The sequence below is a fragment of the Sander lucioperca genome, chromosome 7 (assembly GCF_008315115.2).
Source record: "Sander lucioperca isolate FBNREF2018 chromosome 7, SLUC_FBN_1.2, whole genome shotgun sequence".
Lineage (NCBI taxonomy): Eukaryota > Metazoa > Chordata > Actinopteri > Perciformes > Percidae > Sander > Sander lucioperca.
Window position 1 is genome coordinate 11592469 of NC_050179.1, and position 26884 is coordinate 11619352.

General features: G+C 37.8%; 4 protein-coding genes across 7 annotated transcripts; 2 read left to right on the forward strand and 2 right to left on the reverse strand.

Annotated features, from left to right (window-relative positions):
• Positions 1 to 890: 890 nt before the first annotated feature.
• Positions 891 to 10395, reverse strand: cib2 (calcium and integrin binding family member 2). 2 transcript variants are annotated; one of them, XM_031282854.2, is made up of 7 exons: positions 10266 to 10381; positions 8524 to 8795; positions 7029 to 7063; positions 3713 to 3824; positions 2372 to 2519; positions 2069 to 2264; positions 891 to 1680 (listed from the first exon to the last, which is right to left on the reverse strand). In XM_031282854.2, the coding sequence occupies exons 2-7, from the start codon at positions 8572 to 8574 to the stop codon at positions 1659 to 1661; spliced, it is 564 nt and encodes a 187-aa protein (XP_031138714.1). In that variant the 5' UTR covers positions 8575 to 8795; positions 10266 to 10381; the 3' UTR covers positions 891 to 1658. The 2 variants fall into 2 exon arrangements, with proteins under 2 accessions (XP_031138714.1, XP_035859007.1); XM_036003114.1 differs by lacking the exon at positions 8524 to 8795 and having other exon boundaries at positions 10266 to 10395.
• lrrc61 (leucine rich repeat containing 61) lies at positions 9849 to 13339 on the forward strand. 2 transcript variants are annotated; one of them, XM_031282852.2, is made up of 9 exons: positions 9849 to 10125; positions 11099 to 11194; positions 11285 to 11431; positions 11529 to 11589; positions 11787 to 11872; positions 11953 to 12018; positions 12111 to 12179; positions 12405 to 12530; positions 12690 to 13339. In XM_031282852.2, exons 1-9 carry the CDS (start codon positions 10098 to 10100, stop codon positions 12794 to 12796), a joined length of 786 nt encoding a protein of 261 aa, XP_031138712.1. In that variant the 5' UTR covers positions 9849 to 10097; the 3' UTR covers positions 12797 to 13339. The 2 variants fall into 2 exon arrangements, with proteins under 2 accessions (XP_031138712.1, XP_031138713.1); XM_031282853.2 differs by lacking the exon at positions 9849 to 10125 and adding an exon at positions 10641 to 10888.
• Positions 13340 to 13776: 437 nt separating this feature from the next.
• Positions 13777 to 18513, forward strand: idh3a (isocitrate dehydrogenase (NAD(+)) 3 catalytic subunit alpha). 2 transcript variants are annotated; one of them, XM_031282850.2, is made up of 12 exons: positions 13777 to 14030; positions 14427 to 14492; positions 15000 to 15062; positions 15204 to 15287; positions 15502 to 15616; positions 15938 to 16125; positions 16751 to 16884; positions 16985 to 17087; positions 17226 to 17290; positions 17812 to 17896; positions 18084 to 18236; positions 18329 to 18513. In XM_031282850.2, exons 1-12 carry the CDS (start codon positions 14004 to 14006, stop codon positions 18410 to 18412), a joined length of 1167 nt encoding a protein of 388 aa, XP_031138710.1. In that variant the 5' UTR covers positions 13777 to 14003; the 3' UTR covers positions 18413 to 18513. The 2 variants fall into 2 exon arrangements, with proteins under 2 accessions (XP_031138710.1, XP_031138711.1); XM_031282851.2 differs by lacking the exon at positions 14427 to 14492 and having other exon boundaries at positions 13830 to 14030.
• Positions 18514 to 18919: 406 nt separating this feature from the next.
• On the reverse strand, positions 18920 to 24581 carry acsbg1 (acyl-CoA synthetase bubblegum family member 1). The gene is made up of 14 exons (XM_031282849.2): positions 24182 to 24581; positions 23672 to 23724; positions 23282 to 23550; positions 23074 to 23162; positions 22820 to 22940; positions 22659 to 22739; positions 22425 to 22574; positions 22167 to 22343; positions 21661 to 21842; positions 21303 to 21536; positions 20992 to 21206; positions 20686 to 20825; positions 20121 to 20367; positions 18920 to 19552 (listed from the first exon to the last, which is right to left on the reverse strand). Exons 1-14 carry the CDS (start codon positions 24226 to 24228, stop codon positions 19476 to 19478), a joined length of 2082 nt encoding a protein of 693 aa, XP_031138709.1. The 5' UTR covers positions 24229 to 24581; the 3' UTR covers positions 18920 to 19475.
• Positions 24582 to 26884: the final 2303 nt, after the last annotated feature.

Consider the following 26884-nt stretch of genomic DNA (forward strand, 5'->3'; position numbering starts at 1 on the left):
TGCATGTCTATTTTTTTTTGTCTTCTGTCACACACAATATCCAGCCTGTACACTCGACAAGCACAGTTCCAGTAACACAGTAAAACGGTTGCTGTTGTTATTAGCAATAGCTAACAGGAAAGACTATTGCCTCACAACACGCTTGAGATGAAATGATCTAGGTCTATGCTGGGTTGCTTGTTATGTTATGTTGCTTTAGCCTGCAGCCAGTGTCCCAATTTCAACTTTGTAACTGTTATGTATTTGTCAGACTCAGCAGCAATTAACCAGGTCGTACTTATTTTGCAGCCATTGCACAAAGATGTAAAGATGACTCAGATGTGACTCTTAGAAGATGAACAAAGTGTTCTGCATGTACAGTTGCCCAACATCCACTTGCACAGTATAACTCACTAGTACCTGAGGTGAAAACATGCTGTACAAAAGTAACATACGCTGTACTCAATATGTACCTGATGCAATCTGTACCCTGCTACAGTACATACCTCAGAAACCAATATTAATCAACCAACATGACCATTTCCTGCAGCTTTCCCGTTGAGATTAACTGTGTGCGCAGGATGTAATCATGCTTGTGACTGCTGAGGCAGACAACTCCTGATGATCACATCCTGCAAGTTATTACAGCTCATATGATGGGCTATGCAGAGGCGCAGTCAATTCCTGATCTTTACTGTGCACGCTCCTTGATCATCATGGGTGGGTGGGTTGAAGTGAACTGGTTATAAGGAGGGGATATTACTGAACTCATTAAAGTTGCAGGTCAGGCCATTCACTTGAAATGATTCATTTTTGGTTAACAAACAGTGAGAGCTCCTGTATTCAAGGATTATTTCATGTGTTTTTCAGTGACAATAATCCTCACAAATGCATTCACACGAAAACCAAGACACTGAATTAAACATTTATTCAAAGTAAGACAAATACCTGAAGTCACATAAAATACTGTAACATGTATATCCAAAAGATGGCTGTATTTAATGTCTCATGATAATGGCTGAGGCAGAAGAAAGCTACCAACATTTGTTCAGATGGCAGAGCCCTTCATGTAACTGGAGAACGGTAAGATATGATTGTCATCATCAGTTCCACAAGCGAAAAAAACACAACCCAAAATGATTAAAAGCAATACACCGCATGTACAAATATTGCATAGCTCATATAAAAGATCTGTATGGCCTTAATGCCAATGCTGTGCTTTCATTTACTTCAAGCGTTGTCCTTAACCTTATAAACACTCAACATCTAGTGTGTCATTGTAGGAAGACTTCATCGGGGGTATTTATGTGCAATATAGGTAGATGAGCATTTTATGCAGCAATCCAGAGTCTGGCTCATTTTGGACTGACTTTGTAGACAATTTTTCACCCTCAACATGCCTTTTCTTCACACCAAAGACCAATCCAGGTCAAGCCCTTTTATAGGTGGTAAAAGGAAAATACATTTTCATCTGCAGTAAAGAAATACCGGATCCTTGGAATTCCTTTTAATCTAGCATTTTGCTTTCTTTCAAAGCAGACTTCAGTGAGGCTGGAGAGGTTTGATTTTTTTTGACGATGGGAGTGGGAGACAGGCACTGTGCTGTGGCGAGGACCTGGTGCAGGTAGAGTCCTGAGGTTCACCACTCTGCCGTCCTTCCAACCTTCTATGGTGCCCTCTCAGATTCGTATATGGAAGGTACTGGAGTGACAAAAGACAATATGAGGAACCAGTATAAGTCATTGTGCATATAAACATACAGACTCACTGTAAATGTGAGTATAAACACCCAGGAATCAGGAATAGATCAGATCAGCATTTTAGTGGGGACAGACAGTGTTGAGCCTGGCCATTTGCATATAAATGAATGTGGCTCAGGATTAAAGTAATGTTGTGAGGCTGGCAGTTAAATGATAAAAATGATAACCAGCCATCTGGGGATTGATGTAACCAGGGACACCACTGCAGCATGAGGGTAAATGCATGTATTGCCTGATCTTAAAGGGCCACTGCTTGCCATATAGAACGAGGTGGATAAAATGTATTGACTGAATGTATTATTTGTCTTCAGTGAGGTACATTTAATCACCTTAAAAAGTCAGGAGCCCTAGTAATCATATTTTCAAAGTCAGCAAAGGAGAGTTTGCTGTCTCCGTCTAAATCCGCCTCCTCGATGGCTTTCTCACACACCAGCTGCACCTCTTCAGGAGTCAACTCCTCCTTCGTCAGCCTATTTAGAGTCTTTTCCAGGTCCTCTTTGCACAGGTAATTATCCACATTGAAATCTGTGGGCAACAAAGATTTATAGAAAAAAACCCCACAAAGTTTCAATTTATCGAGTTCTGGGAAATTTGATAAATTATAATGTAATGTTTTAGAATTTCGTCATTACCATATATTTTGAAGGCATATATGGCCTTCAGTTCTCTAGGAGCCATTTCACTGAGGACTGAGAACATGTCCACAAATTCATTGAAGCTGAGATTCCCCATTCCATCCTCTGAAAAAGACTCTACGATCCTGTTGCGGAACGGGTTTTCCTACAAAAAGACAAAGGGGGTGACAACATGTACATAAATCAGTGCAAATGTTAGTACACGTTAATGTAAATGAAAGATTCACTGCGACATGGTTTGGATAAGCAAAATGTAAATTGAAGATTCACTCCAACATTGGATAAGAAAAACAAATATCTTAAAAGTACCCTAAATAGAAGTATAGGTTTCATGGCCATTTGTTTTTACATGCTGTTGTCAAACAGTTTCACATAATCTAGAGAGGTAGACTGGTGTTTTCTGCTGATCACAAGTAAAAAGGCTGACTTCCTCTCTTTGCTGGTATGGTGCAGACATTATTTTCTTCTCCATTGCTCAACCATAAGTTGCTTCTGAAGATTTTACATCCCATGTAACTAGCTGATTTGACTTGCAATAAATTCACACTGAAGGGGCGGCCATCAGAAGAGACTTGCAATATACATACAGCTGTTGTCCAGAGGTGCATGTTCAAACTCAGCAAAATAAGCCATTTGTGTAAACAGCCATCAGCCATTTAAAGCAATGCCATCTGCATCAGACATTTCGCCTGAATCAGTCCAGTCGACTCAACACAACTCATTAAAACTCAGCAAGATATGAATGTATTTATGGTTATGGAGCTGTAGAGCACTTGGCTGGGTCTCATCAATCCTGCCTTGAGTGGTCTCCATCTTCTTCCTCTCCATCCTTACAGGCACTGCCATCGTGTGACAGTTTTACAGGCAAGGGCCAATTATTCCCAGAGGAAGGACACATTATGAGTCTCTGTGCTAAACCCTTGGTGGAAAAGGAATCCATATAACATAGTGTGGTACTTGTGTCTGGTGCGCAGGAGAAAGGTGGAGGTAAATATGGCTGCAATGTTATGCAACATGCCATTTCTAAAATTCCTGGATGTTCTTTTCAAATGGCAGGTGCTTCAAAATAGGAGGGATGGAGAGCCTAAGCGTTTCATGGCACATAAACTTTTATGAGCTCACAGAATGTGGTGTCATGCAATCAGATCAGTGATGACGAATGTTAAAAATCAATTCTGTGCTCTGAAAGAGAGTGTGTATTGATTGGGTGTCTGTCCACATGAGGTGTGGGTGCACAACACAGGTACACACTGCTGGTGGAAAAGCAAAGTACCATTAGGAAAGAGTTACAACACAGGACTTACTGATGTACTGCAAAGAAGATTTTTTTTTTTTTACCTTTAACTCTGGCATGTTGACTATTAAGGCTAAAGGCACTTTACAATCAGGTTCATTGGTGTAGTCCATCGGTACAAGATGTGGAGCCAACTCATGATATCTGCCATGCAACCTAGAATAAAAAATAAAAAACACTTTTTGAACAATTACATTTCTCTTTATGCTTCTGGTTTAGTGCCATTTAAAAAAAATAAACAATATATCGACTTCTAAAAAACAAACATTGATTTTTCAAACACCTACTGTATATAGATGTAAACCAACATGTCAGTGAGGATTGTAAACAGTAAGACAATAGGGCAATGCAAAAGTGCAAATGGTGCTGAAATAAATAATTAATAATATAACAGGTTGCTTATACTGTATATCTGAGGTAGGTGACAGTAAACAGTGTATATTGACAGATGTTTACATGTTTAAATTATGTCTTTAACAGTATTAAATATATAAGATAAAGCTTCATTTATCCTGAGAGAAATTGTTATTTTTTCAAGAAATTTGTAGCACAAATCATGTAGTAAAGTGATGTAATAAGCCTCTTGTTCTCTCTTCTGTCCTCTTTTCTGTGAAAACCATTTTATGTCATTCATTATTAAGAATAATAATGAATAATGGTGTCGGGAAAGTGTTCACTTATCTTCAGCCTCCCTTTCACTCTGTCCTTTGACTAATCCTGTCATGGTGTACCTGCGTCGCCAGAGCAGAGCCATTTATCAGCAGGGACACTCACTTCAATTAACTTAGATAAACCTGTCAAATGAACAGGTAAACCTGCAGTCGTAATGTACCATGAGCCTGGAAAATACTTAGATCGTACAGCTCCTGCAAATTTGGCCCGTTGACATTAGGTTTTATTTCCAAAACAAGATACAAAAACACTAAAATGGTATGATCTAGTGTGGCTGAAGGGTTCAAATCCTTATGACCGCATGACCATCAGTGATAACCTGTTTCTTTGATGTTACATAACTGGGCCGGAGACAAAAACAAGGAGTGTTGAAGGTCATAAAGTGTAGGACCCAATTACACCCTCTGTTGATTGTCAATTTTGTTTCCAGTTCACTGATGGCTTTGGAATCAAAGTCAAGCCAATATCACTGATGGGGAACAACTACGCATTGTTTTGTTGAAAAGAAAAAAAGCAGCATAAATACAGTCAAATTTTATGAGGAAGAAATATCTCATTGATGAAAAAAGGTTGGTATTGCTGTGGTTTTAATGTAGGGTACTACGTTACACCCTAAAATTGATTTTTAATTTTTTTTTTTATCACCTCTGCTTTACAATTAAAAACAAAATGTACGATCAAACAAGCATGTTGTATAATTTGTTGAATTTTAACCCTTTATGAATTCTTGATGGCTTGTGTAATTTTAGAAGACAAAATTCCTGCATACAACTTTCATCCTTTTCTAATGTTACACTGCAGCATTCTTGAGTATCAGCATTTAATTTCTTTAAGTAGCTATTTATCTTCCAACATCTAGAGCCACTGATAAAAGATAGTGAAACATGAGCATCATGTCGATTCCAATAAAAAGAAAAGCAAGCTATTTGTTTAATTTATGCCTGTCATCAAGGGAGCGAGTGGCAGGCTGAGAGAAATGATCCTGCCCGATGACTCATGATACCTCGTGCAATCGAAAAGAGTAGATTCATATTTATTTCATTTTTGTAAGTGTGGAGGTTGCACATATCGAAAGAGGTAGAAATGTGACACTGAAAACAACACTGCAGTCAAAAGGTTAACATGACTTTCAAAGGTTTAGGTAACATAATGATGCTGTTACAGGACAGAGCTTTCTAGATCTTTGTGCCAGCAATCTCCATGAACAATACATGCACATCTACTGTGCCATACATAGATGTAATTATATGTGTCTGAGTTGGACGTTATGCTACAGTCTGTTTGTATTAGCTGGGGTGTTTAGTTGATGGGGAGATATAAAAAGATAAGTAATGGCTTGGATAAGGAGATCATTTTGGATGTCAGTATGTACAAGCAAATTTAGCAGCCCTTACCCTTAAACTATAAATGGAAATTTATATGTAAATAACCGTATTCCTTAATTTTGCCTTGCATAATTTGCATTATTTCTTTATTTACATTCGCTTTCTGGCTGAAATTTTTGAAAATATTGACACAACATTTACACTTTACAGTTATAACCTATAACTTTAATGTGAAAAATTGCATGTGCAAGGATTAGAATAAAAATAATCCCTAATATCAATTATATTGTGTCTATATTCCCATTTCAAATTCACTGTTGTAAATCATTCTAATCCTGAGCTATTATTTAAATAACACACATGTAATTGTGTTATAATCCAATTATGACAAACTGTAAATAATTACTGTATATTAAATAAAAATCAGTTTATTGCTTTCACAATTCTACTGTTAAGGCTGCAAGTCAGCTGATATTATCACTATATGTAAAACAAGCTTTTTTTTCCATCTTCCCCTTTTTAAACAGTGCCCAACATCACAGTTGTCAATAAAATCAACTTCAGCATTAAGTTTCCCAAGATGGAACCAGTCTGCTCTGAGAACTTGGCATGGCTCACATGTGTGAGACACTTTGAATTCCTCCAACAGGAGCCAAATGCAATCTGAAGTGGTAGTACAGTCCCTTGTAATGAAAGTATGGTTTGTGCTTTAACATACAGTAGTACATGCCAAGCCCAGTGTCCACTTAAAGCACATCTTAACAACAGAGCCAGGAGGCAGTGGTGTAGTCTACATGATACGCAGGTATACGCAGTATACCCTCTAAGAAAGCTCCAGGATTTCCATATACCCACTTAAAAATGCCCAATGACACGCAACAACATACTTTCCATTATATTTTTGATATATTTTGATTATGATTATTTTCTTTTTCTTAGCATAGGCTAAATAAAGGTACTTCCACTGTAAATTGATGCAGTAAAGTGTTTCCAAATGCAGAAAATTAAGTTGTTGACGCTCATAACTTCCCTGGGGACGGACACCCAGACCCCCCACTATGATATGCCCCACCTTCCCCTCAGATTCTGGCCCAAATATATATATATATATATATGTATATATATATATATATATAGAGAGAGAGAGAGAGAGAGAGAGAGAGAGAGAGAGAGAGAGAACAGTATACCCACTACAATACATGAGACTACACCACTGCCAGGAGGGAACATGGAGAAATTGTAATATCATTATGTGTATAATATTATGGTTAGAGCAGGTGGTTTACAACTGAGCTACAGTACATCCATGAGCAATGCATCAGGGCCTAGAGGTTGGCTACAGTACACTTGATAAAATTCTTACCGCAGAATTTCTTTGCGGGTGAAAAACGTACAGTCCTGCAACGAGACAAAAACAGCATGTCAAATCACAAATATGAGAAATACTGAAGTTTTAATAAAGGACTGTAGTGTATGACATATTGTTTATGTTACTATAAATATTGACATCTTCTATTAAACACTTTCAATGACACATCTGTGAGTCACATAAAATAACATTATGGTTCCTTTGAAGTGTCTGGTGTCTCTTTAATAATGACGTGTGTGAGTGTTGTCAACTGCCATTTGCAATAGGAACGATGTGGCAAGGGGAACATGATCTGCTCTTGTCTGACATGCACGTGTTGGTAACACACATTATCCAGCAGCCCTACAGGAGGCACCTCACTTTACATTTTCCCTTGTGTCCACTCTGTCTGAGCTTGTGAATGTGACAACAGATCGCAGGGAGCTGAACAGACAGATCTATCTGCTCAAGTCAAAACAGGCCTACCTATCTGGCTTAATGATGATTGTGTAAAGCAATATCTGACTATTCATCATAACCTACTAGTCTCCATCATGTTAGATGACACTATGAGTAAAGCCAATACAGAGAAAAAATAGTGTTGGTGAACAAAATAAACACACAAATTCAGTCAGTAGATGTTGAATTGGGCAAAATAAGATAACAATGTATTGTACCCAAAACTGAAACTATAAGGCAACCAGAAATCAACAGTAGGCTATGCTATTATGCTTTTTTTGTGAGAGCAGCAGGAGTGAGAGGCTCTTGAGAAAAGAAAAAAAAACATCTCCTGAGAGTAGAGTTTCCCAGCATGTCACACCGGCTTGGCATCAATTATTAAGTCTACACCTAATCACATGATAAACCTGTGTACATGAAGATGTGTTTCTTCCCAAGAAAACCTGGATTATTGTTACAGGGAACAACAGGCCAAAGCTTCAGAACAAACACAAGATCCTCCAGTTTGCAATTGGAATCCAAACCTTCTGCTATTCTCCCCTATCAAGACTAGACATATTTAAAGTCATAACTGACCACACTTTAGGAGGAAAACAATTATTGCCTATTATTAATTGTTGGGGACTTGGACCACCTGGTATTATTGATCAATGTTGAACATATCTATTTGCTTTTCTCTCTATTTTTTATAAAATGTTCAGTAGCCTTTTTTTTTGCTTTACCCATTAAATCCAAGACACATGGGGTTCCACTGTCAGGAGTGACTTGGTCATTATTAGGAAATAAAGATACATATAGTGATATATAATATTACTAATATTAATATTAATAATAATAACAGCCTAATAATATATATTTTTTAAGGTAATGAGAAAATAAGCCTTTAAACAGTGACAGTAAATCAGTATGGACATTACAATGCCTATAGGCCTATATGCACAGTTCTTTACTCACTTAGGCTATTGTATGCTTTAAGATGATTTTCTGGATCTGGAGTTGGACATAGGCTACAGTAGCTCCTCCAACATGCTGCACGGGCATGCAAGCTTACCTGGTAGGCATCAAGTTGCTCGTCGGTAAATATCGTTTGCTTATTTCCCATCTTAATCAAGTAATGTGTTGCTTGTACACATTCACAACACTGAATGTCCTTAGCCTTTTCTCAATGAAAGGCATTTAGGGGTGCGCGGCAAAGACAAAGTCTCCGCACAGGATGGGCCGACGACGCTGCAAACTCTCAAAACATGTTGTTGTTGTTGTTGTTGTTGTTGTTGTTGTTGTTGTCCTTACAGGAGATGTCCGCCATGACCGTAATACGTAGGCCTAGAGGATGCATGAAAAACATGAGAGAAAAAAAAAGAATAAAAGAAGAGCAGTGTCCAGTTGTGTCGGAGCCAGTGGTTGCCTGCAGTCCAAGAGCTGCAAACTGATCAGCTTAAGCAGCCAGCTGCTGTCCACCGGAGTCATGGCAAACCAATAGGACTTCAGGAAAATAAATAAATAAATAACTGACCTAGAACCTGCTGGTAATGAAGAGGCTGTCTTGTGGAGCTGTCCAATGTTGATAAAACGGATAGGCTATACCATGACATAATGTAATTTCATGCTCCAGCTTTTTTGTGCATATCAGTTGAATGCGAACAACTATTATAAACTGTAGGCCAGTTTTGGGTCATTTAATCTAAAATGCATTTCATTTTTTAAACTAATCATGGTATGTTTTGTTTAAACTGTTTTGTTTTGTATAAACTCTCAATCTGCAAGTATGGTAACTATGCCACATAAATGCAGTGAGTAGCCTATTATTTTTCCACCTGGAATGTAGTGGAGTGGAAACATAAATCAAATGGAAATAATCAAAGTGCAAATAGGCTATATTACCTGTATTTTTTTTTTTACTGATGTAGCCTACAGTAGGCTACTTGAGTAAATAAACTTAGTTACTTCCCATCACTGGTAATGTGTATAAGCACTGACAAAAAGTCGGATTCTGGCAAGAGACTTTCCTTTAATCAATTTTGCCTTCTCTCTTTTTTCAAAACAAATTAACTTCATAATAAAAATAAACTACATTCATTAATAAAAATAACTTCATTAATTGCATATTTATGTGGGTTATTTCACCCCGATTGGATTATACTTAGTTAGCATGTTCATTTTGTTATCCTTTTGATTTAACGTAGCTAACGTTACTAAGTTACTTAATTACACATTTATTCAGAATTGACTGACGTTACCACAGTTCCACCACAAAACCAATGGATGACAAAACCCAATTGAGGAATAAGTGCCGTAACAAGAACACAATTTTAAATTCAACCTGTTGCACGGAAACAACATTGAACAAATACTGTAACAATTTTGCAACCACGTCGTCATCACACAGTGCTTTGCCTCTGTCTCTGCTTGTGCTATGCTGGACTGCAGAGAGTGAAGTCCGTCTCATCCACCTGCGTGCTATATTGCAGCACAGCAGTACAGTGAGCGTGTCCTGACTGCACTCCAGGACAGATGCCAATTTTACATTTCCCCCAAACAACCACTGCCTTGTCTCTCCACTGCATTGATTAAAACCATCGCTTTTTATTGAGATAGGTAGCTTTCTAAGTAGCAAAGTTGCCCACGATGGACTCTAAGCGAGAAAAAGACCAAGGTAAGTTGTGATGGATAGCTTGTTGCTACGTTGCTAGCGGCTTATGCTAGCTAGCTGCGGCTAAGATGTAGCTTACAACGTATCGTTCGTTGCACAACATTTTACGTGTGTCATCATCAGAGGAAGAAACAAACAATTACCATTTTTATTAAACAACACACCCACTTTCATCCGGCTGAATCATCCTCATGGAATCACTGCCTCACAGCTAACAGGTACTAACATACGCTAACAACATTTAATGGTGTCAAGCTATGCTAAACACTATCATCTTTGCGGGTGTTGACATAAGCAAGATATGTTTTTGTTGGCCCTACTTATCCCACCCACGACTATTTCCCCCATTTTGTAGTGGTGTTATAGAAGTCTGCCAGTCCTTATATAATAATTTATATATAAAGTAAATTAAAAAAAATGCTGCGTTGATGTCAATCTGAAAATATAAGAGGACAAAAAAAATAGAAAATAGACCCCAGCATCATTATTTCTGGTTAACTTTATAAGTCTTTTGTTTCTCGTCAGTGTATCAGTGTTTTATTTGTGCAGGCTCGTGGAAGAGTATTCAAGTGTAGTTAGAGTTAGAGACTCATTCTGCCTGAGGAAATTAAACCAAATATAGCTTCCTCATGTTATTCTTGCATGCGACTGGCAAGCTAATACCATCACAGACAACACAAAGAACAGCGCATCTGCCTGTTTGGGACCATTTCCTCTGAAGCTGGCAGAGGAAAAGCTCGGTGTGCTGCCAGATATGTAAACCATGGTCAGCTTGAATTGTATTTGCTATTTAGATAATGATTGCATAGGTTGTTTGATTGTTCCACCCTAAACAGTTCGGACACACAATGCTTCAAGCATTCTGCTTTTGCAGTGCTGACTCACAAAAAAGGACTCTGATTGTATTGCATATACAAGAATAGAAAAGTGAAGATGGTTTGTTAATCTGCAGTCTTATTTCTCTTGATTCTTTCAGATGCAGACTGTGAGAAGATAACTTCTGTGCTGCTCAAGTCACGTACAGGGGAATTTGATTTGGAGTCGATACTGTTTCTCAAATTGAGAGGTCTTGGTAAGATTTAATATATATATATATATATATACTATTTAAGCCTTCAAAATTTGCATTATTGTTCGTAATGGTCAATTGTATGTCTTACAGGAATACATGATCTTGGATGCATTGGGGAGTGTATGAATTTAGAGAAACTGGACCTCTCTGGAAATAACATCACAAATTTAGCACCTCTAGCATCTCTTCGGCTTCTTTCTGTACTCTGTTTGTCTGCCAACAGGATTTCCAATTTAGGTAAGATTTCAGGAGCTCTTTTTTATTTCCATGCTATATGTTCACTCCAACATAGTTAGATTGTTTTAATGCAATGTTATTGTTTCTGTACTTTCAGAGCCCTTGCGCAATTGTGACAGTTTACAGAACTTAAACCTGGCTGGTAATATCATATCCAGGTATCACTATGACCAAATGCTTACCCTTAAATTAATGTGAATATGTCACCAACTACAGTGTTGATTACATATTATACAAAGAATTGAATCTATCGTTGATGTTAAACATAATTGTTTTTGCTACTATTATATTTTTAATAACAATATTCTGAATTGGTCGTGTAAAATCATCTCTCATCTATTTTGTTTTTCAACAGCATTGAGAACCTACACTGCCTTCAGCCTTTGAGAAAGCTAGAAAATATACGTCTTAAGGACAACACTTACAATTACACTAATCCAGGTACATTTTACTTTATTTGAACACAATCTGGTGGATGGGAAGTCTCGATAAATGAACTCACAATGGCTTTCTTTCTGCAGTGTGCAGGAACGCAGCATATAGAAACATAGTTCTTGAGATGTTCCCCAACATCAAGGTGCTGGATGGTAAGATATATAGATATTATTTTCATTTAGTCTTTATAATAACTTTAACTCTCAGACTATGTTAAATATTTTATTCTGTTTTTAAATTGTAGGTGAAAGAGTTGTCGGACGTGGAAGTGACTTGTACCAATTATGCAAAGACATTGATGATACCATCAAAGGTACATTTGTTAATTAGTGTGTTATTGTATCATGACTAGTAACATGTTATTCCATTCATCAGATTAAGTTCAGTTGTTGAACAAAGTATTTACCTACCACACAATCATCCAGTGGCATCACTGGCATGTCTGTGATGCAGTTGTTGTCTTTGTCCTTGCTTGACTAAAAGTTTTCCTGTTGAAGTAAAATATTTCTAAAGTGTTTTTCTTTCTATAAATGTCTAGCTGGTTTATACAAGAATGGGCAGCTTGTTGAACATCCTGATTGCAAACCATGGGTGGAGGATAATTACTGGGAGATAAAAAGATCAAACAATGCGATTATTGAAGAAGCCTACAAACAGTTTAACGGTAAGAGGTTCTTTGCAAGGCCTTTTATTTTTTATATATATTTTTTTAAAGAAACGTAATCATTTACTCTACAGTAACCAGTTAACTCAACTACATTAAGTTTACAGTGTGGTATCCTATATAATCATTGCCCTACATTTCTTTTTCTTTTTTTTACAGATGTACTGCATGAATGCAGACTCCTCAACAACAGGGCCACTCATGTAATTTCGCAAACTGAAAGATCTATGAGCCTGAAGAAGCAGCCAAAGCAGTATGCTATCTGAGTTGGGCTATTTTGGACACATTTGTGTGCAAGTTTTTGTTGTATGATATACCATGGCTAATGTACTGTAGGTTATACTAAGCTGTATCCAAATGCTTGATCAGTATCATTGCCAGACACACATGCTTTGTGTTGCAGTGTGAGGCATTTGTTGAAACTATATCTCATCCTATGCATTGGATATCGGACGATACATGGAAGTGATTTGAAAACCTTTATCCATACTGACACCCCTTCAGTTTGGTTCAAAGATGTCTTTACTTGCACAGTGTGCATTTTGTACCATGTTGTAGCCTGCATTTATGCTGAGAGCTATATGCTGCTTAAGAATTTCTATAGGTTTTAAGAGTGTTTTTCCATTTTGCATTGCTGGATAATTTGGGGAGTTAATGTGTCCAATGCTGTATGCTTTCTTTGTAAGCTGAACTTTTGCAAAAAGTGATTGAATGATTGTTTCAGCTGTTTCTACTTGTTTTATACCATAAAGTTTATTATGTGTAAGACCAACTTGTGGAAAATACAGTGATTATAAACTAAAGGTGTACTTTTTTACTTCATATCTATAATGTGTACTTTGGGACAACCATGATACTGTACGTACATTATACACTGTTGTATGTAATATGGACTCTCAGACGCAGTGCACTGGCGCCTCTTGCTGGTGTCCCTACACAACTGTCTATTGCAGCACTTGTCGTAATCCATCCCATGGCTATACGGGTCCATTCATACTTCGGACCAACAATGTATCGTTAGCCCTTTTATGATCACAGATAGCCTTCTTTTTCCTTTGGCAATTGCATTTAGTTTAGTTTTTTCATTGTGTGGTATTACTCGAGACTACACATAATGTCACTTTCCTAAATCTCAGTGCTAACGTTAATCCCGGAAGATTTTCAGAGTAAGAGCAAAGGGAATCCTGTCTATAATGTGGCAGTTGGCACTAGGTGAAAAAGTGTCCAATATTATAGAATAAATTGAAAGACGGCATATAACTGAACGTTGATACTACGAAATAATTTAAAATGTAATGAATCATCATGACGTTATCGTGGGAACTTATTTAATAAGGGTTTATTTTGAAAAATCAAAATCGTTTAGAACGGAAATCTGTTTTGTATTGTGTTCAGCTTGACACGTGCTGCTGCTGTGTGCTGCACCCATGACAGTTAAAGAGCTGCACCTGCACCGACCTTGGCTAGTTGAAGATGGCAGGGAAGGCGTGGAGGTCATCGGTATGTCCGGGGGGAAATGTGTAAATCGTTTAGCCTTTAAGTATTGCACCAAATGCATGGCAATTTCGTTAAATTAATCAACTAACGTTAGCTTATTTGACTGTCGTTCACACAGTGAGTCAAAGACTGCAGGCATACCAGAGAACGTTACCCATTTCACTAGCTAGCTAGGCGCTAGCGCTACTTGCTTGTAGTTACTATAGCAACCTGACTTGACTTCTATTTACTTATTTAGCTAGCTAGCTAGCTAGCTAGCTAGTTAGCTAGCATTGAACGAAAAGGTTAACTTAGTTTGCTATCTACATGTTTTTCTTTCATCATACATTGTTGTAAACGTTAGTTTTTAGCTGATTGCTCAAGTTGAACAAATGTCAATGAAATGTCCCTTATCTACAGATTCTTAATCTACTAAGACAGTGGGGTTTGTCGCTCAATGGCAAGGATAAAATCAAGGCTCAGGAAGTAAGTTAAGCATACGTATTAAAACGTCCACTATCCGTGCTGCGTTTGGAAAAAAGCTAATGCTAGCAAGCAGTCTCCCGCAGTAGTAATGTTATTAAAATCTGAAATGGCCATTGTTTTGCCATCTTTCCTAAGTAACAGAGCCTTCATCTACACTGCCCATTTTTGGGTGATGATGTTTACCATCAGCCAAGGCTAATTCATTTGTTGATTGACAGAAAATTGCCTTTTCAACACAGCTATAACATGCTATTTAACAAGGACTGAGAACTCCTGCAGTGAACTGGGTCGAGTCTCCTCTTCCAGAATGTCCTTTGCTCCCAAACCCTCTCTCTCTCTCTCTCTCTCTCTCTCTCTCTCTCTCTCTCTCTCTCTCTCCATCCAGACATTAATCGCTTGCTGTTTCATGTAATTGCACTGCTTTCCATGTTCAGATAAGTTTACTAGAGTGACAAGGATTGGCACAACAGTAATTATCTTTTTAATCTAGTCCATTTTGATTGTCAGGTGTCACGGGTGGTTGGAGCTTTGAAGAAAGAGGCTCCACAACCCAGGACGTTCATGCGTGGGGTATGTATCTTTCCTCTGGAGCTACACAAAGAAAGTCTCGAAGATTTTAATGTGACTTATTGCTTGTATTAAACTGTGACTCTGAAGTGTGTTATTATTATTTTATCATTGAATGTTATGTTTCTTTATTCTGCCTCACAGATTCAAACTGTTACTTTAATCCCTGGTGATGGAATTGGTCCAGAGATCTCCACTGCTGTCATGGAGATATTTGATGCAGCTAAAGTTAGTACTGGAGGAGCAGAACAAAACATCATTGTTCACCATGAACATTAACTCAGCAAAAATATTGTTTAGGTTGCGATAAACAACAATTTATTTGCATTACTCCAGCACTGATACTTTAAAGAGAAATCAGAAATACAATTAAAGTCTTTAAAAAGCTGCATATTGTAAAAATCAAATGAATTTCCTTTACACACACTTTTTTTTTATCTAGGCACCTATTCAGTGGGAGGAGAGAAATGTTACAGCCATCCAAGGACCTGGTGGCAAGTGGATGATCCCTCCGGATGCCAAAGAATCGATGGACAGGAACAAAATTGGCTTAAAAGGTAACCTGCTTAATACACTTATAATAACTTAAAACAAAAAATGAAACTAATTGGTTTACCCCCATTCATCCCCACGGCAAAAACTGAGAAGTGAAGTTGTTTTAGAGATGTGACTCACACTTGCCAAATGAAACTACAAGACCAATTCAATAAGTGTATACTTTGTGTTGCAAAGTGTTTTTTTACAAATAAGTGACTGATACTTTACTGTTCATTACAAACATGGCACATTGGTTTAGCTCTTACCCCTTCAAAAGGGATTTTCTTTTTGTTTTGGCAGGTGAACTACTAAATCGTTTTGAATTACTTAACAATCTACAGGTCCTTTGAAGACACCAATAGCAGCCGGCCATCCCTCGATGAACCTGCTGCTGAGGAAAACCTTTGACCTCTATGCCAATGTGCGCCCCTGTGTGTCCATTGAGGGCTACAAGACCCCCTACACTGATGTGGACCTGGTCACCATCAGGGAGAACACTGAGGGAGAATACAGTGGGATTGAACATTTGGTAAGGTCCTTCAATAACAACACTAAACTTTGTTGTTTACAGTGTTGTTCTTTTGACATTTTGATTATTTCCTCACTGAATCAACATGCATTTAATTTTTCTAGATCAAAACATTGTATCACATTGTCTTTTTTTGTTTCTCCAGCTTAGACACTATTTGATGTTTAGGAATAGCTCAGCTGTGCCATGCCATATCCTGTAACGCCCTGCAGTGCCCTGCTATGCCATGAACTACTACGATTACTATTTCTAGTCACTGTTCCATTATCTTTATTGTGACTATTATTGCCACTGTTCATCACACCCCCAACCGGCACCGTCAGACACCACCTACCAAGAGCCTGGGTCTGTCTGAGGTTTCTTCCTAAAAGGGAGTTTTTCCTCGCCACTGTCGCACTAAATGCTTGCTCTTGGGGGAATTACTGGAATTGTTGGGTCTTTGTAAATTATAGAGTGTGGTCTAGACCTACTCTATCTGTAAAGTGTCCTGAGATAACTCTTGTTATGATTTGATACTATAAATACAATTGAATTGAATCATTAGCATTTAATTTATAAATCACTCAAACACAATTTATATTTTACAGATTTTACCTGATTCTCTCTTGGATTTGTATATTTTCAGATTGTTGATGGAGTTGTACAGAGTATTAAGCTCATTACAGAGCAAGCCAGCCAACGCATCGCAGAGTATGCTTTTGAATATGCCAGAAATAATCAGAGGGCCAGTGTTACTGCTGTTCATAAGGCCAATATTATGTAAGTTGTATTTAGTACACATTACTTGAAGTAATTTGTCATTTGAATTTGTAATTTTAAAGTTATATGCTGTCTGTCCTCTGTTGACATTTTTTCATAGGCGCATGTCTGATGGGCTTTTCCTACGAAAATGCAGAGAGGCTGCTGAAAAGCACAAAGATGTGAAATTCACTGAGATGTACTTGGATACTGTGTGCCTTAATGTAAGTCGCATAGCTTTTGTTATGAATTAGTTTATTGTGTATCATGTTTGAGATTGCTATAAAGCAATGTTTTGGAAGAGGTTTTGCATATTTAAGATTCCTTATTAATAGTGGCATTGTGTATACATATTCTTATAGATGGTACAGGATCCCACTCAGTTTGATGTATTAGTGATGCCAAATTTGTATGGAGACATCTTAAGGTAAGTAAAACCGCTTACATAGTGAGCATGTTATATTTATAAGATATGATATCTTCTCCATTATTTTTGTGCCTTATTAAAAAAAGCAAAAAGCAGATATTTAAAAAAAATTGTTCAGACAGCACATACAGTAAACACATTTACTCACTATTGTAAATTATGTAATTTTGTTTTAATGTACATGTACAAATGAGTTGGAACCAAGAAAGTAGTGTACACTGTGGATTCAACAAGAAATATTCTAACAATTACAAAAACTTAAACTTAGTCAGAGTAATGTTAGGCTAACCTGACCTATAATGATTTAACATCAATCAAGAAAAAATCAACTGAAATCCTAACTAAATACTGTGAAAGTGATGGCAAATGTGTGGTGATGATGTGCATTAGCAAATTGCACTGAAATCGTCTGCATCAGTTGAAAATGATGTGCCTAGCATGCATATGAAATCTAATTAGCAAGGTCGATGTGTATGAACAAAAATAAATCTAAAGGTAACTGTATGTGTTTACCATTACAGTGATCTTTGTGCAGGACTAATTGGAGGTCTTGGAGTGACTCCTAGTGGAAACATTGGTGCCAATGGTGTTGCCATATTTGAGTCTGTATGTTCTTTTCATTCCCATCTTCACAGTTTTCACTTCCATGATCAAAGTACATGTTCATGGTGTGTGATGAGTTAGTGAAGGCACATCTAAGTTTGACCTCTTCATGTTTCTTATCTTTTCAGAAATAAGATGTTTATAGAAATGTCAACCATTCTGAAAGATTGTGATTGATTTCTCCTGTCAGGTTCATGGAACTGCCCCAGATATAGCAGGAAAAGACATGGCCAACCCCACTGCCTTGCTGCTCAGTGCAGTCATGATGCTGCGGCACATGGGCCTGCATGGCCACGCCAAGAAGATTGAAACTGCCTGCTTTGACATCATTCGAGACAAAAAGGTAATTACTTTTCAAGAAATGAAAACATGCAGTTGTGGTTGTACTGTATGTTCCCGCTCTGATTTGTAATGATTTTATTATCCATCCTTAAGGTTCTAACAAAAGACCTGGGAGGAAACTCAAAGTGCTCAGAATTCACAAAAGCAATATGTCAACGAGTGCGGGATCTGGACTAAAATGATGCTAATAAGACCACGAGTAAATTTTGAGGGTATCTTTACTTCATCATGTCACATTGTATCTGTACATTTTAAACCATATGTATTAAAAAAAAAAAGACTCAGGTGTTAGAGATCCTGAATGTTTTATTATTCCCTCTGCACACTCCAAAGCACTGTCTTAAACTCTTGAAAACAGTTACTGTAAATGTGATATGTATTTAATTTCTGAACTGTTTAATCTGTGGTGGATATTGTCTATTTATTGGCTGAAATTGGCCTCCTGTCTAATGTTATTGACACTGTTACAGTATTTTGACATAAACGATGCAATCTGTAACCTCCATGATCACTTGAGAAACACTCAAAACATTTGTCAACAAGTCAAACTCTTCCATTATGTTCGTGGATATGTTTCACATTCATATTGTGAAAAAAAGATTAATGATTTAAACATAATCAGGCTTCTGTAATATGAAAGTGGCAGATGTTTTGCACTAAGTCTTTCGTGTCATACTGTTTTTCTTTCTGCAAATAGGAATGTATAAAGAAAAACGAATATAACAATGATATCAGAAATGTCAGACTTTTTTTTCTACTTGCTATTGTTTTCTGTTGTAAAGCACTTTGTGACGTCTGCTCTTAAAACGTGCAATACAAATAATATTATTAAGTGTTATGCAAATGACTTGTGGGTGTCACAAGCCCCTATGATAATGACCCATATAATTAAATACCTGGTGAAAGTTATGTCCATGTTTTTATGAGTATGATTTTAAAGTAGTACAAATAAATTGTTGACCAGAAACAAATATGAATTAAAAACAAATATTTCAGCCTATGAGAAGATGCATCAAAATGGTGTGACTTTGTAAAATGCTCAGTATTATTAACTACTTAAAACTTAAATATTATAAAAAATTAAATATGGTTCCTTTACTATTTACTGTATGCATTCTGAACACAAGACACATATAATTAAATTTCATGCATGTCTCCAAGAATGATGAGATACGCAAGTGACAAGTGATTTTCATACTACAGTACACAGTTACACAGTCATCTCTCTAGGAACACGACACTACTCCTGATAGAGGCTCTCAATGACCTCATGGTACATCTCCAACACAACAGGGCGACGGAGCTTCATTGTGGGACCTGGAACGAGACAACAATATAATATAATAGTTTGCTGCAGTCTCAAAATTGCATAGCTTTAAATCAGGGGTCTTCAACATTTTTTTAGGCTAGGGATCCCTTAGCTGAAAGAGGGTCCCCCTACTCAGTATGTTGTATACAACTGAGTTGAATATTAAACTGGGCCAAATTGATGAAAATAAATTATTATTATTATTATTATTATTATTATTATTAATTATTTATACATCATGTTTTAACGTTAAACATACACGTGAAAGGCACAGTGAATCTTTAGGCTTAACTGTGCGGCTACCATAGTGGCTACCTTATCTATAGTAAGCTTATCTTCAATATGTAAATACATGTATATATATTTTACACAAATAGGCCAATTTATCTTTGCTATTAATATGTTGGATTCATATTAATGTATATTTTCAGACATTTTAATTTTTGAAAACATTTTTTTTTTTTTTATAATTTGGCGGCCCTCCCACACTAATTCTGAGGACCCCCAGTTGAAGATCTCTGCTTTAAATACATAAAGCACAATCTATTTTGTATTTAACATTGTCTACTGATTTACCCAGCTCTCCTCCAGAAACAGAGAAGTCCTTTCTTAGAATAGTCCACTTTTGTATGCGCTGGGCATTAGAGGTGGCAGCAGCGTTGACCCTGTTGATTCCTTCTTGAATGGTCCGGTACACGTCTTTGTCTTTTCCCTCAATGATGTCAGACACCTTGGTTGCTCGGCTTCCTAGCTGTTGGCAAAGCTCCACAGTCTCCATACTCAGCTCCTCTGTTGGCTCCATGGTTTCTGTATTGCTACAACACTGGAACACAGAATTAAACTGCTGGAATCATATATATTTACACATAAAATCATGACTAATTGCAGTAATTTGTAAAACCAGTTATTTTGCTTCACCTCATTTACATTCCCTGGTTTGTTACACATCTCTCTTAGGGAGCTTGACAAGAAGAACATTAAATTAAAACTGCTAAACTGTTAATGTATGTCCATAAATGGTTTATTTGCAAAGATAGGCTACAGTTACATAAAGTGATTTTACATGAGATACGGTTAATGTCAAGAATACAGTACAGCATACCATTTTCCATTATCCAGAAAATAACTAATGGCAGATTACCTTCAGTGTTAAAAACATTGACAAGAACTTCCTCTTGTCCCCAATGAGCATGGCATTGCTGATGATAGGTAGCTCCTTCTTCACTGCTTCCTCAATGGGAAGAGGGGGAACATTCTCCCCTCCAGCTGTGATGATCAGCTCTGAATGGAGAGCGGGAGAGAGGGCACCCTGACATTACATGACTTGTAACAAGGATAATGGAGCCGTATGTTCTGTCGAGAACAACATGCACTTAGGTGTGGGTAATGTACAGAAGGTGAGCAAGCAATTTTCTAACAATAGCCTTAGTTGCTCAGATTGTTGTACCTTTTATTCGCCCTGTGATGCACAAGAAACCCTCTTCGTCTATCTTTCCTAGGTCCCCAGAATGCAGCCATCCATCTTCATCCAAAGCTTCTCTTGTTTTGTCTTCCATGTTGAGGTAACCCATGAATATGTTACGTCCCCAAAAGCAAATTTCGCCTTTCTCAGAGTCTATGTTGGCCATTTTGTATCGACAGCCAGGCACCACTTTACCACAGCTTTGTCAGAGAAGAAAAATCTTTGTTACTTTATATTCATAACATTTAAAAAGCACTTCAGCATGACAAACTGTACGTCCGATTTTTTTTTTTTACCTTGGTAGTTTGTAAGCTTTGGGACCTGACATAAAGTGAGGTCCTGTGCTCTCACTCATGCCATATGCCTCATACAACCAGATATTCAGGCCCAGGAAAAACTGCACTGTTTCACTACCGATCGGTGCTGCTCCAGAGAAAAACTTCTGACAGCAAGACAGGCCCAGCTCAGCCCGAAGCCTCTGTAGCACAAGGCTGTCAGCCATGGTAAAGAGGAATGGTTTCTCATCATCCCTGCGGGGGAAAAAAATGGATATAATTAAACCATCTGTCTCTGAAAATGCATTTATGTATGCTGTTTGGTGTGTCATTTAAATCCCTGAATTATTAACAAAAGTTAAGTTTCATCACCACTTACTTTTGCGTACATGTTTGATTGGCTTCCAGACTGACTGACATTGCCCATGTCACCAGCTTCTTTTTCACATATCCACACTCACTAATTGCCTGTTTTATTTTCTCCATCATTTTCTCCCATACCCGTGGGACACCCATGTGGGATGTAGGACAAACTTCTCGCAGAGTTGTTATCAGGCTTCCCTACAACAAATAAGTACACAAAGAGCTTAAAAACACATATACTCAATCAGTCAACTGTCATTTTGTATTGACTACATCACCGCTCATCTCTTGCACAGCTAAAATTGTGTAATTGTGCATTATTAGTATTTAAGAGAACAACGCAGGGAGATCTGAGGAAAACTAGTTGGACGTCATTGCTTTTACCTTATAGAGTAAAAGGTTGATTGATGACTGCTTATTCCTAAACAAATGATATTCACTTTGAAGGCCCAATTTCAGACCTTTAAACTGAAAAAAATGTTAAAACCAACATGTGTGTGTGATCTAGGCATTTTAATTTACCTTTAAGGCATCTGGCTGTGCAAAGTATACCAGCTCACCCCACTGGATGCCCGCCCAGAGATCATAGATCTGAGCGGCGATGTGGCTGAGAGGCAGGTAGCTCACTAGTGACTCCTGTTTAGTGTCGGCTGGCTGCAAGTCTCCGGCCCTGCTGGCATGATTGGCGGTCCATGTGATCTGAATATTCATCATAGATTAATAATAATAACATCTGACTCTGAATAAGTACAGATTAAGAATAGTCAGACGAAAGCTTACATTGTCATGACTGAGCATGACTCCCTTCGGCTTGCCGGTGGTGCCAGAGGTGTAGATCAGGACGCAGCATTGGTTGGCCCTCTGGCTGGCAATGATGTCATCCAGCTCTTTCTCAGAAACCTCCAGACCCAGCTCCATGAATTCCTCCCACTACCCCACAACAGCAACATACAGCATCATAGCCTGAGCTCAACAGTCACTTTGATCATTTCATATGGTGTCAGGAGGACTTACAGAGTAAAGATTGGAGATCTTCTGCATGGGGTATCCACTGTACTGTACTATGGCTTTCAAGTGGGGCAAACTATCACGTATCTAAGGTACCAAGAGAGAGAAATTTACAACAGTATGTTTTGCATGTTCGTAAAGACCATTATATATTTAAGTGACAGTACCTGCAGGATTTTATCCAATTGCTTTTGGTTTTCCACCACAATAATGTTGGCTTTGGAGTCACTAGCCACATACTGGCAAGCTTCAGGTGAGTTTGTGGCATAAATTCCTGTCATTGTGCCCCTGTAGGATGAATACAGACACATGAAAAAGTCAGTGCCATTGCAACAGGAGCAGATGAAATAATGAAAACAGCACAATAACTTAATATACTGTATAGTTGTGCTCTTGTTGCTGTAGGATGCATCTTTCTCACCCTGCCATGATGGCTCCGACTGCAGAGAAGAACCATTCCGCTGAATTGAATCCTAGTATTGCCACTCCATGGAATCGCTTTAAACCAAGCTGCACACATTGACAAACTTTTTGTCTTTTCTTTTTTACAAATCTGCCCATTGATAGTACTCAATAGTTGGAATTTAGTATGTTTTACAGACCATACATTCTCTTTTTGTACAACATACCTTTATAAAGCTCCTGGCTGCTCTGCGGCAGAGTTGATAATACTCTAAGAAAGTGATCTTTTCCCATTTGTTGTTTTTCTTGCTGGCGAGGGCGTACATGTTTCCATATTTTTCAACTGAGGCTTTGAACATTTGGTGAACTGTAACAGGTTCCTCTGGACATCCTTCTTCTATTCTCAGTATTACTGAGCCCTTAGCATCTGTGGTCCAAAGAGAATGAGCTTGAGCAAGAGTTGTGCCAGCTAACTCCTCTTCTTTGTTTTGCTTTCCTGAGAAGCAAAAGAAAGCAAATCTGAAAAACAAATCTAGTGCTTCCCACAGATGAATAAAAGCCACATCTGTTGTCTGACCAGTCCTCTCATTCAGCAGACCCATGTGCTCATAACTCACCTACAAAGGCAAGTCCTTCGCTATCTGTCTGCATGTTCATCAACTTCTGAACACTGAAAAACATAGAGGAAACATGGGCTCCAAAGAGCTCATACACTCCACATCACATTGTCACAATTGTGCTGCTGGCTTTATTTCATCACATGGGTCTCACTTTCAGCTGTGCTGTTTAACCAACACAATGTCAGGCTTTTGACAGAGCTAAAGCCCTCTTGCTTTGTTTGACAGAATATGTTCAATGAAACCTGAAAGAAGTTCACTCTTACTCATTAAAACTATACATTTTGTTAAATGTTAACCAAAGATTGGATTTGGATTCTAAAAAATACAAAGTATGCTAGTATAGTCACAAAATCTGGTCCAACTGTCATCACACTTCTAATTTTGCATTGTACTGTAGTGAATTTGCATTCTAACGGGTAAATCTGGTTCATGGAGCCTTAACTGCAAAGTTAAACATCTCCTTGTCCTCTTTAAAATAAACAAAAAAGTTAATTTTAGGTTGCTTACCTGTTCTCAAGTTGATCATCTCCCTTCTTCTCATCAGGAAATTCCATACTGTTGTAGATCTCCTGGTAGTGTGACTACAGGCTATGTAAGATCAAGCCTCTTGATTTGCTCAAAGGAGAAACTTTTCAAAATCAGACTGGTGTGAAACAGAAAATCTTTTCTTGTTCAACAAGCGCACCCTTAGATAGTACCACGTGTATTCAGGAACTGGTAAAGTAAAAAGACATGCGGTTCAACAAGCCTCATAAAGTCGGTAATGATTGCGAAACAAATCAGAAGGTTCATGTGTGCACTCCATTGGTCCGCCTGCTCAAGAACATGTCCAGAATTTAAATTAGCATAGTCTTTTCATATGTAAAACAGTGTGATTATAATTTTAAATTGCACACATAACAATACTACACTTTCAACTTTGACTAAGCTATATGAGTTACAGTATATATCTGATGGAAATTATAATAGCCCAGCGTTTGAGTTCAGTATTCCAAAGGTTGATCAATTGGGTTTATATGTGGCTTTATATGAGCTGTCTAAGTTGCAGTGAGTGGAAAGCAAAAACACACCGCAGAATTTGAAGTAGAGTAAGACCTCTTCTTGCAGCTCTTCATCTCCCCTCTCTGTTGCACGGGAAAGACATGCACAGAACAGCTACAGGAATGCTCTCTATCTTTTAAATGACCTGCGATTGACCAAAGTCTCCCATCACGGGCTAGATTTTCTAAAGCCTGAATGCAGAGCCAAGATGAGATGCAGAAGTGTCTTCTCTAAAACCACTTTAATTCTTCCATGACAGACTTTTAATAAGCCCCAATAAACTCTGTAGACATTCTGGAGGTAACAATTTTATTTTTGTTGTTAAATCACGACCTTGACTCCATGGTGGTATATAAAACTAAGTTCATTTAGTCAAGTAATGTATTTTTAAGTAGAATTGTGGGACTTGTACTTTACTTAGTAATTTCATTTTATGCTACTTTATACTTCCACTTCACTACACTTTAGAGGGAAATATTGTATTTTTTCACTCTTATTTTTCTTATTCAATCGCTTTAGTTTATAGTTAGGCTACTTACAATTTGTGCCAAAAAATTATGTCACATGTGCACCGTCTATTTTCAACTGAACATGTGACAAAACGTTTGTCTATGTCTATTCAATTTTGAACTGTACTTCAGTTGTGACAAAACGATTTTGACAATCTGATTGTCTAGGTGGATTGCTCACCTGAAAAAACATTTGACTGTGTCATTTCAACTTTAAACTGTACTTCTGTCATCTTGTTGTACTTCCTGTCACTTGACTGCTTTGATTTGCATGTCGTCCTGATGTGTCGTTCTCCCAATAGACCCTTTTCACAATGACGTCATCTAACTTCCGCCTTTCCGGGTAGCAGTTTAACTTCACTTCCGTTCTCAACGAAATACAACTATTAACCACTAACTAGCTAGCTAGCTACTTGAAGAATTTCCAAAAGGTATATTTAAGTTAAATCAGTAAAGTTACGAGTAATAATGTTTACATATATGCAATGGTTTGTAACTTGCTAACGTTATTGTTAATTCACAATTTTAAATTGCCTTAGGAAAAACAGGCTAACGTTAGCTAGCAGCAACTTTAGTACCAGGTACCATTAACGTTAAAATGTAGCGTTACATTGCTGTCTGTACTGTAACAAGTTTACTTAATGCTTTTACTTTATTCATGAATGTATAGTAACTCACCTATTTCAATACTGTTGTGCAGGATAGCTAGATAAATATAGAGGGTTTTCACCAACGTCACGTTCTGGGCGGTAACCTGGATGCGCGGCCATATTGGAGGCACTCGGTGTAAACAACTGAATGGGGTAATGGAGTATTGTGCGCTTTGGATACTTTAAGTGAATTTAGCCATGTCTAAACAACAGAAAAGCTCATCAAAACACGTCCAAGATGCAAAGGCATATAGGGAAGGACTTGGACCACAAGAAAAGGCACGATATTTCAAGAAATTACGGTTTATTGGCAGTGCAGATCCCTACAAGTTGGCTCCCTCTTCTTGGATCCATGACGACCCGGTGATTCTTCCTTTGGTTGCATATCCCGATATAGTCAACTACCTGGTTTTCTCGCCGAGCCCATACACAGCGGAAGACCTTAAATCCTACAAAGATTTGGAGGCTTATAACCAGATGGTGTGTGGATGGGTGAGGGAGACGCAGTACCAAGTCATCAACGATCGTTGTGTTGTGAAGGCCAAAGTAAGTAATGCAATAACGTCTTTAATCAACCTAACCTTAACTGTATGATATCATTGCGATACTCAAGGTGTAGTCAGTGACTCTCAATCGTTTTTTTTTTTCATTTCAAAGACCAAACAAGACAGATTTTTCCCTCGTAGATCCTGGTTGAGCTTTGCCAACTACAAGCCCCTCCTTTCCTCTGATAACTTCTGGCATTCCTCTCCCTGGTTTTTAATAACTTTTGGAAGTCGATAATATTCCAAATGTTTTTCTCATCTGACCTATTGGTACAAACTAAAACACGGCAATAATTAACCATTTTCCTTGACGACGTTCGGGATCTACTTCAGTGCCTGTGCTTTGTTGTGATGTGGAGTACCTCCAATATGGCGACTTCTGGTCTGATGACGCGTCGTGAAAACCCTCTATTGATTCCTGGTCAAAGCTGAATGCTAATTTTGCTGTTTCTTTTCTCCTGGTGT